Source organism: Nicotiana tomentosiformis, chromosome 1 (genome assembly GCF_000390325.3).
Source record: "Nicotiana tomentosiformis chromosome 1, ASM39032v3, whole genome shotgun sequence".
In the NCBI taxonomy this organism is placed as follows: domain Eukaryota; kingdom Viridiplantae; phylum Streptophyta; class Magnoliopsida; order Solanales; family Solanaceae; genus Nicotiana; species Nicotiana tomentosiformis.
Genome location: NC_090812.1, coordinates 47,127,891 through 47,136,892, shown reverse-complemented (window position 1 = coordinate 47,136,892; position 9,002 = coordinate 47,127,891). Strand labels below are relative to the sequence as shown.

The following is a 9,002-nucleotide window of genomic DNA, read 5'->3' as shown; positions in this document are numbered from 1 at the left end:
TCAAAGTTAAAAAATTATTATAAATAAATGAAAATAAAGAAGTTAATCATAGTTTTATAAACAATAAAAAACTTAATGTTACGAAACAAGATTGAAGGGTAGTCTCTAAACTTATCTTTCATGAATTTAAATGAAAAATATTACATTAGTAATAATTCATAGAACCGATATTAACTTGTTTAAAAGTCTTGGCGTAATTGTGATAATCAAATATACGCCTACTTGGAGAGTCTTAATTAAAAATTCTAATTTTGCTAAAGAGGCCACGTAACACAACCCTTTTATCCCTACTCGTATTACATTTTTTTCTGGCGACCCGTATTTACATGCCAGGGTATAATGTATAAGTACAAGCTTTATTTAAAGTACGGACACGTGTATCGTGACGTGGATGTTGCCTTGGCGCTCCCCTCTTTCTTCTTCTCTCTCTCTCTCTCTCTCTCTACTATCTTTGCTCACGCCACACGCCCTTTCTCTTCTATTCTCCTCTCTTTTCTTCTAAGTTCCTTTTAGAGAGAGAAAATCTACACAAAGAATGCAGAAACACTAAAACTTTTCACTGCAAAATTCCGGCATCTTCAGAAGCTTTCTGTGTATAGAGTTTGAGGTATGTTCAATTTTACTTGGTAACAAAAAAATTCCTTACTTTTTGTATGGAGTTGAATTAGAGTTTGATCTCTGTAAATTCTCTTGAATTTTCTGTGCTATATTAACGATATATGTTCTTGTGCTATATCTTTTGCCACTAGTTAATTTTCGTTTAATTTTGGGCTCATATAGAGCGGGATTGAGATTAAAAATTCAGAATTAAGATATAGTTGTGACTGGAACAACGGGAGGAACAAGAGAGAGTGTAAGCTTGAGCTTGAAGCTGTGAGAAATTGAGTTTGAGCTGAAGAGAATGTTATTGAATTTAGAGTAGTTATGGGGAATGTTGAATTCCGAATGTTTATTTGGAATTTCAGCTAATTATTTTTTTTAAGTTTTTTTAGTTTTGATGGTTATAGCCTAGATTGTGATTTAGGTGGGCTGACGGGGATAAAATTGTAGTTAACCTGTAGATTCAAAGTTTCGTAATGCTTGCGTCTTTACTTGGGTTTTAGGTGGGGACTGTGAGGTTACGACTATGCCCCTTACATTTCCTCTTTTACCTTTTCTTTTTTCTCCTGGGGGAGTGTGGGGGTGTGTGTGGACTTTGCCATGGAACCCACTTTCATTTCTCTCTTTCTCTCTCATTCACACACACACACATGAGAATTTAACAACATAATCAGCATCCGGAAAGCATGTTTTTTTTTTTGGGAAAGCAAGTTAATTTACCGAGAAAATAAGTTAATTTTGTGATAGCCGAGGATTGTATTGCACATAGAAGCTCCTTCAAGAGAGGAGTGGGGCTGAAGGGGGGGAGGAAGGGAGAGGGGAGGTGATGTAAGATTAATGTTCTGAACGGGCAAGAAAAAATAGAAATTACTTTTTGAAGGATGTACTGGAAAAAATGTAGGAGATAATATCTCACAGATTTCCCATAACAATTGGTAGAAAGGGCAAATTTGGTTTGAAGGCCATTACACAGGAGGTTTACCAAGTGCGCACCAAGTGTAGCGGCTGCCGGTTTCCCTCTTATCCCAAAAAAAAAAAAAGAAAGGGCAAGTTTCAAAAAAAATTGGTAGAGACGTGATATTTCAGCCCTCCCTTGTGTTATGCCTGGCTTTTCTATGGGCAGTGGCGGAGACCTAGCTTATTATCAAGGGGAATCATCATATGCTATATGTACATAAAAAAAAAAAACCTTGTATATACATTGTGATTTTCCGGCGATAGATGTTCGAATGAATCCCCTTCCGCTCCTCTAGCACCGGCTCACCGCCCCTGCCGGCGGGGCTTTTGCAACACGGAAGCAACCATCTAAGAGTTGTTAGAGAGGTTAGAAATGTATCTTAGGTTAGTGGAAAGAGAGTGACCTTTGGATATAAATCACGAGAATGTGTAAACATGATAACTATTTCACCTTCCTTTGCTGAAAGTTATGTGGCCATGCGAGAGGGATTAAATGGAACAAAAATTGACTGGATTTTGACTGAAATGGTTAACATTGAACTTGGTAAAATGAAATGGATGAATAATTGGAAACTGAGATTATTCATTCTGATGTATCTATAGTATAGGCTTATATAAGCTGCTACATCAAAATGAGGTCTCAGGTTCAAATCCCAGCGGAGGCAAATATTAGGTGATTTCTTCCCATCTATCCAAGCCTTGGTGGATAGAGTTACCTGGTACCTGTTGCTGGTGGGAGGTGGTAGGTATCCAGTGGAATTAGTCGAGGTGCGCGCAAGCTGGCCCGGACACCACGGTTATAAAAAAAAAAGAGATTAAAGTTATAGAGTTTTACACTATCTAGTAGTGTGGTTTAGCATGTTATAGCACGTCCTTTCCTTGTTTTTCAGGTTACAGCCTGTGTGTGGAGTACACAAATATATGCAGTTAATTTTTAAGTCAATGACTTTTACACTGTCGCGTGTATACAAATTAACCCTTCATAAAATGTCAAAGCTTGGATGGAGTTAGAAGTATCCGCTGACAATTGAGTAACCAACATTCTGCATTTTAATAATCGATTAGCTATATAGGAACTGACTTTCTATCAAATGTTCATTAACAACTTGAGAATCCTCTAAGGTGTTGAATGTATTAACTACATGTGACAGAATCAATATATACATAATTCGTGAATGGTGTTGTGTCAGTTAAAAGATGAAATCAATAATTTAAAGGGAGAATTGGGAAGACCATGTAAAACGTGTTTAATTCTCCTGTAAGACTAATTTCATAGGATAACATGTGCTGCAATATTTGGTTGGATTTTAGGTTCAGTAGGATAAATTTCCCATGGTCTCATCAATTCAGGCCTATGAAAATGAAGTCAGCTAACTTAATAGGATATCTTGTACTATTGATTATTTAAGCTTTCTCTTTTATGTTCATTGTTAATTATAGAAAGTCATCTCTGTTGAGTCCTCCCATGGGATGGGATAGATCACATGTGAAGAATGATCTATGAGAAAATATACTCCACTAGTATGCCAGCAGGCAATAAGTTCAGTCCAGTCTCCAGATGTGTGTTTCATGACATAAATACTCGATTTTGTCCAACTTGGAAAATTCTCACAGTAGTATGTGTTGTCCAACTTGAGTTCTCTTTAATATATTAATATTTCCTTTTTACTTTGATAAATTGGAATGGATAAGAGAAACTTCACAAAATCATTTGCTTTCTCAGTTTTCTGGCCTACATACTCTATACCTTAATCCTTTTTTTGAATTAATATATGGATTTTTATGCGGTTTGTTCATGTTGTGAATTCTATTTCTCTCTGGTTACAGGGTTTGCTTTTCTGTAGCTAGTTGGCACAACACTCCTGATCAGTGACTACAAAAGGAAATTTTGATTGCACTTCTAATTTAATACAGCATCTAGTTGGTTCCTAATACATGGGAAACAGTGAGGACGGAAAACCTTCTAAGCCTGAGAAATCATCTTCGCCTACACCGGTAAGCAAATTTGACAAAAAATATTGTTTGAGTAACTATACGGCATTTGACTTTCTTGACCTGTGGTTTGATATGGTCTTTGGCTCCATAAGAACCCTAGATTTGTGCATATGATGATGCCTATACGCTTCTGTTCCTTGTATATTGTGAACTATTTTAGAATTTCATCTCTGGCTGGTTGTTCTTTGTTCACATTGGCAGGACCAGAGCAATCTCCATGTCTATCCTGATTGGGCGGCCATGCAGGTCAATACTAATTTTTCATTTTGTTGGAGATACAGAGAGTTGTAATGTTTTATCGATAATTGTAAGGGCTTAACTGGTTAACTCTTCAGGCATATTATGGTCCTCGAGTAGCTGTACCTACATATTTCAATTCAGCCGTTGCACCTGGTCATACCCCTCACCCTTATATGTGGGGGCCACAGGTATTTTCCAGGCAGAATCTTGCTGTTTTAGTTGTTTGACTATATTAATTGCTAGGTATCTAATCGTCAGACTTCAAGTGCTTCATGACTAACTCCGGTCCTTTACTTTCTCAGCCTATGATACCACCTTATGGTGCACCATATGCAGCAATATATGCTCATGGTGGCGTTTATGCACATCCTGGAGTTCCAATTGTGAGTTTGCATTCCCAGAGTTCTATTTTAATTCTTAGATCAATATAACAAATGCTCCTTGATTTCTATTGTTTTGGGTAAAGTTCTTTGGCCTGGAATTTGTGATTAGGACCTGGTGGTACCATAGAGCAAGCAATGTGTTGGGACAAAGTAAACAGTTTTAACACAGCACAGCTTAATTGATTCAGAAAATAACCCTTGAAATTGAACAAAAATTTGTCCAATATCTGCGTTATAAGTACGATATTCATCTGTTGGGATGGAAGGTATTTGCTTGTTCCTTAAAACAATGATGCAACAGGATCTCAGTTTGGTCAATTAATCAGCTGAAAATTAACACATATTGGCTCTATGACTTGGTGTGGATCGTGTCTTGAAGTTCTCGTATAAAATTTGAACGACCTTTATTTGTTCCCTGTCTTTGGGGAACAGGGCTTTTTTAGTTTGACTCCTTTAAGTATTACATTTATAACAGAGATTACTCGCTTTGACAATGCATGTATTCAGCACACGACGGCATATCTGCATAATGTTAGAGTAACGACAGTGTGTTGGCTAAGCAACAACCATAGACCGCCCATCTTACAGATTGTTATTTGTTATTTGTTTTTATGTTTTGTTTTTTGGTTCCAGGGATCTCACCCTCCAGGTCATGGGATGGCAACATCTCCTGCTGTCAGCCAAGCCATGGTATGTATGCCAGTTTTTAAAGCCTTTCAGTATGTATGAAATTAATTTTTCGAGAATGGCTTCATTGTCTGATTTATTACCATTAGCTCAATGTATTTGTATGACCCAGGAATTTGATATAGACTAAATCACTCTACATTGTGTAGGATGGTGCTTCTTTGAGTTTGGATGCATCTGCTAAGTCTTCAGAGAATTCTGATCGAGGCTTGCTGGCAATGTCACTAGGAAATGGCAGTGCTGACAACATTGAGGGTGGAACAGACCATGGAAATTCACAGAGGTTTGTGATTTAATAAATTAAAGATCTTGTTCAGTTATTTCAGGACAATGCTCAACTTTCGCAGTGTCTGATTATTTTCCATTTCTGGTCCTGCATTGAGGATTACATTTTGTAATTCTTCTTTTTGAACCAGTTAAACTAAATTTCAGTTTTTATGTTGTGGCCAGTGGGGACACTGAAGGTTCAACTGATGGAAGTGACACAAATGGAGCTGGGGTATGTTCTTTTCTTACGATAAATCTATGCATCTCAATTAAGTAGATTTATTTGCATCGAATGAAAGCAGTGGATACTGATGTCTTCTTCTTGTATTCTAGGTCAGTGAGAGAAGTAAGAAACGAAGCCGTGGGACAACTCCTGATAACTGTAAGAGTTTGATCTCTCTCAATCTTTGATTTAATTAACAGTTTCAAAAGAAAAAGAATTACTAGTGAAACAACTCTGCCTCGGACTGTGAAATTTCCAATTTTCCGATCGTTTCCTACTTGAGTGTTTGATATGCTAGGCTTTTGAGAATTGCGGTATATGACATGCAATAAAAGTACTTGTCTAGTCGTGGTACATTGCAAATGGCAAAGGGCTTCTTAAAGGCTTGTTGCTACAGTAAATTCAGCTTTTAACCTTTATAGAACTGTCTGGAAGACATCTTGAGCAAACTTCTATACCTTTTTCTTGTAGATCTTTCCACCCATTCTGGTGTTAGCATCATTGGTTATTTTGGGGGAATTTTGGTGTATTCATGGACATTCCTTTTCCTCATTGCTGTAGATATTTGATTTTTTAATCACTGTTATCTTTTTTGGAGTACATAAAAGTAATATGCTTGATTTCATTTGCTGATCTGTCTGTTCTTCGATTTTAAACAGCTGGTGATAGTAAGAGTCACTTACGACGATGTCAACCTACTGGGGAAGTAAATAATGATTCTGAGAAGACAATTGTGGTTGTTCGTCCTGGTAAGGTAGAGGAGAAAGTGATGGGAACTGTACTTTCTCCTAGCATGACAACAACTTTGGAAATGAGAAATCCTGCTAGTACACATTTGAAAGCTAGCCCAACTAATGTTTCACAACTCAGCCCTGCACTGCCAAATGAAGCCTGGTTACAGGTATATTAGCACAAGTATCAGGTGAACTTTGATTTTTTTATGTCATAGCGACCTCCAGGTGTCTGCAGTTCTTACTGAATTTGGTGAGAAATCTTTTTTGCATCTGAACCTAATTCCTGTCATGCAATTATGTTCAGAATGAACGTGAGCTGAAGCGGGAGAAAAGGAAACAGTCTAATCGGGAATCTGCAAGGCGATCAAGATTGAGAAAACAGGTAAAAGGGCAGTGTGCACACGGCGAATGGAAGCTATGGTTGTTGATTTACATTTATATGGCGTTTGTTTCAACGTGGCTGCTTACCATTTCTGATATTCATACTGTTCTTTGTTTCCCCGATCCTTCAGGCTGAAGCTGAAGAATTGGCAATACGAGTTCAGTCTTTAACAGGGGAAAACATGACACTCAAATCTGAGATAAACAAATTAATGGAGAACTCGGAGAAACTTAAGCTAGAAAATGCTGCTTTAATGGTATAAGTTTGTCCCATCTCAAATTCTCTTCCAGCGGTTTGATTGCTGTTGAATCACTTTCCTGGGGTTTTTTAATCTGAAATGCTAATCATTTTTCGGAATGCGCAGGAGAAACTGAACAATGAACAGCTAAGCCAGACAGAAGAAGTGAGTTTAGGTAAGATTGATGATAAGAGGGTGCAACCTGTAGGCACCGCAAACCTACTAGCAAGAGTCAATAACTCTGGTTCCTTAAATAGAGCAAACGAGGAGAGTGAAGTTTATGAGAACAATAGTTCTGGAGCAAAGCTTCATCAACTACTCGATTCCAGCCCCAGAACTGATGCAGTGGCTGCTGGGTGATCAATGGTACAACCCCCCAACTTCGTCGTCTTACGTTTTAGTCTGATTATGTAATTTTGGCGTAATTATAAGTCCAAAGTTACTGCTAACCGCGGGTGAGTAACAGAATGGAACAGCTAAATAGGATTATGGAACTTACAGGATTCTAATTTTACCTAATTGTAGATGTCGGAAGAACTGATGTGTGCTTTTATACTTTCCTTTTCTTCACTTTTTCCCCCTTTTCACCTCAGAGAGGGATGTTGGCCATAATAGTTTATGTAAGTTTGTAATCTTCGACATGTATAAGCTTTGATTGAGGAAAGCTATGGAACTGAAAGGTCTTGGTTTGGATGATGAAATCTGACTTGATAAACACTGTAATGTTTATGATGTTATTTCCTACTGTTGGATAAACCATCTTTGTGCTCTAAGCATCAATTGCTAAGAGTTGCTTGGTATACTTGAGAGTCTGAAGTCTCTATCTAGTATACTTGAAAAACTTTAACCCGTCATACCTTTTCACTAGCAATTTTTCTATTTTAACCGCTTATGCCGCATAGGCCTACCTTGTCTCGTTGAAGTTTTCTTTTACTTATGTTCTTATCTTCGATTAGATAAGAACACAAGTAAATGTGATTAGTGCTTACGCGCCTCAAGTGGGTTTGGACGGGGAGATTAAGAGGCGCTTCTGGGAAGAATTTGACAGGACGGTACGTGGCATTCCGCTCACCGAGAAGTTATTCATAGGAGATGACTTCAATTGTCGCATTGGGGCGACATCTGAGGGGTATGACGGTGTGCATGGCGGCTTTGGCTTTGGAGTTAGGAACGGAGGAGGTACTTCGTTGTTGGACTGTGCTAAAGCCTTTGATTTGATGATTGCCAACTCGTATTTTCCGAAAAGGGAGGAGCACTTGGTTACATTCCTCGGAGTTCGTTGGCCAAGACTCAAATTGATTATCTACTCATCTAGAAGTGCGATAGGATTTTTTGCATGGATTGCAAGGTTATACCAAGCGAGAATCTCACGACTTAGCATAGATTATTGGTGATGGACTTAGAGATCGTGAGGAAGAGGAGGAAGAGGGTTGTGTATGGTCAACCTAGGATCAGGTGGGGTACTTTAACTAGTGACAAAGCGCAGGAGTTGGGGGAAGTTGTTGGCTATGGGAGCCTGGAGAAGCAGTAGGGACTCGAGCTGTATGTGGACCACGACAACGGAGTGTATTAGAATAGTTGCGAGAGAAGTGTTAGGGGTCTCGAAGGGTTTCTCTAGCGGGCACAAAGGTGACTGGTGGTAGAGCGAGAAGGTACAAGAGAAAGGTGGAAGCCAAGCAAGCGGCGTACTTGACGCTTATAGAGAGCATGGGCGAGGAGGCGAAGAGGATGAACAGGGAGGGGTATAGGAGGGATAAGAAGGAGGCGAAGTTGGCGGTTACTGCGGCGTTTGGGCTTTTGTATGAAGAGCTTGAGGCCAAAGGCAGGGACAAGAAGCTATACATGCTAGCCAAGGTGAGAGAGAGGAAGACCCGTGATTTGGATCAAGTTAAGTGTATCAAAGATGAGGAAGGTAGAGTTTTGATGGAAGAGGTTCAGATTATACGAAGATACAACAACATACCCAGTATTATCCTACACCGTGGGGACAGATTAGACGAAGATGACAGACATATTTCCATAAACTCCTGAACGAAGAGGGTGAAAGGGACATTGTACTGGGCGACTTGGAGCACTCCGAGATGTGCCGGGATTTCGGGTATTGTAGGCGCATAAGAGTAGAGGAGGTCGAGGGGGCTACGCGTAAGATGCACAGTGGTAGAGCTACTGGGCCAGATGAAATACCTGAGGAATTTTGGAAGAATGCGGGTAGGGCAGGTTTGGAATGGCTCACTAGATTGTTCAACGTCATTTTTAGGACAAAGAAGATGCCTGATGATTGGAGGTGGAGTACGAT

General features: G+C 39.1%; 1 protein-coding gene across 3 annotated transcripts; it reads left to right on the top strand.

Annotated features, from left to right (window-relative positions):
* Window positions 1-406: 406 nt before the first annotated feature.
* LOC104089969 (transcriptional activator TAF-1) lies at window positions 407-7,421 on the top strand. Of its 3 annotated transcripts, none has more exons than XM_009594994.4 (13): window positions 407-607; window positions 3,385-3,552; window positions 3,754-3,798; window positions 3,888-3,980; window positions 4,095-4,175; window positions 4,809-4,865; window positions 5,012-5,145; window positions 5,313-5,361; window positions 5,463-5,511; window positions 6,012-6,253; window positions 6,391-6,468; window positions 6,599-6,724; window positions 6,833-7,421. In XM_009594994.4, the coding sequence occupies exons 2-13, from the start codon at window positions 3,493-3,495 to the stop codon at window positions 7,064-7,066; spliced, it is 1,248 nt and encodes a 415-aa protein (XP_009593289.1). In that variant the 5' UTR covers window positions 407-607; window positions 3,385-3,492; the 3' UTR covers window positions 7,067-7,421. The 3 variants fall into 3 exon arrangements, with proteins under 3 accessions (XP_009593289.1, XP_018624243.1, XP_070038117.1); XM_018768727.3 differs by lacking the exon at window positions 407-607 and adding an exon at window positions 1,422-1,923; XM_070182016.1 differs by lacking the exon at window positions 407-607 and adding an exon at window positions 1,422-1,941.
* Window positions 7,422-9,002: the final 1,581 nt, after the last annotated feature.

What these genes read in the sequence shown, in the direction of transcription:
- LOC104089969 (XM_009594994.4), top strand. Translation starts at nt 3,493, where the DNA reads ATGGGAAACAGTGAGGACGGAAAACCTTCTAAGCCTGAGAAATCATCT. An exon ending in TGGGACAACTCCTGATAACT is followed by an intron (nt 5,512 to 6,011) that starts GTAAGAGTTTGA and finishes GATTTTAAACAG; the next exon opens with CTGGTGATAGTAAGAGTCAC. An exon ending in TAGAAAATGCTGCTTTAATG is followed by an intron (nt 6,725 to 6,832) that starts GTATAAGTTTGT and finishes CGGAATGCGCAG; the next exon opens with GAGAAACTGAACAATGAACA.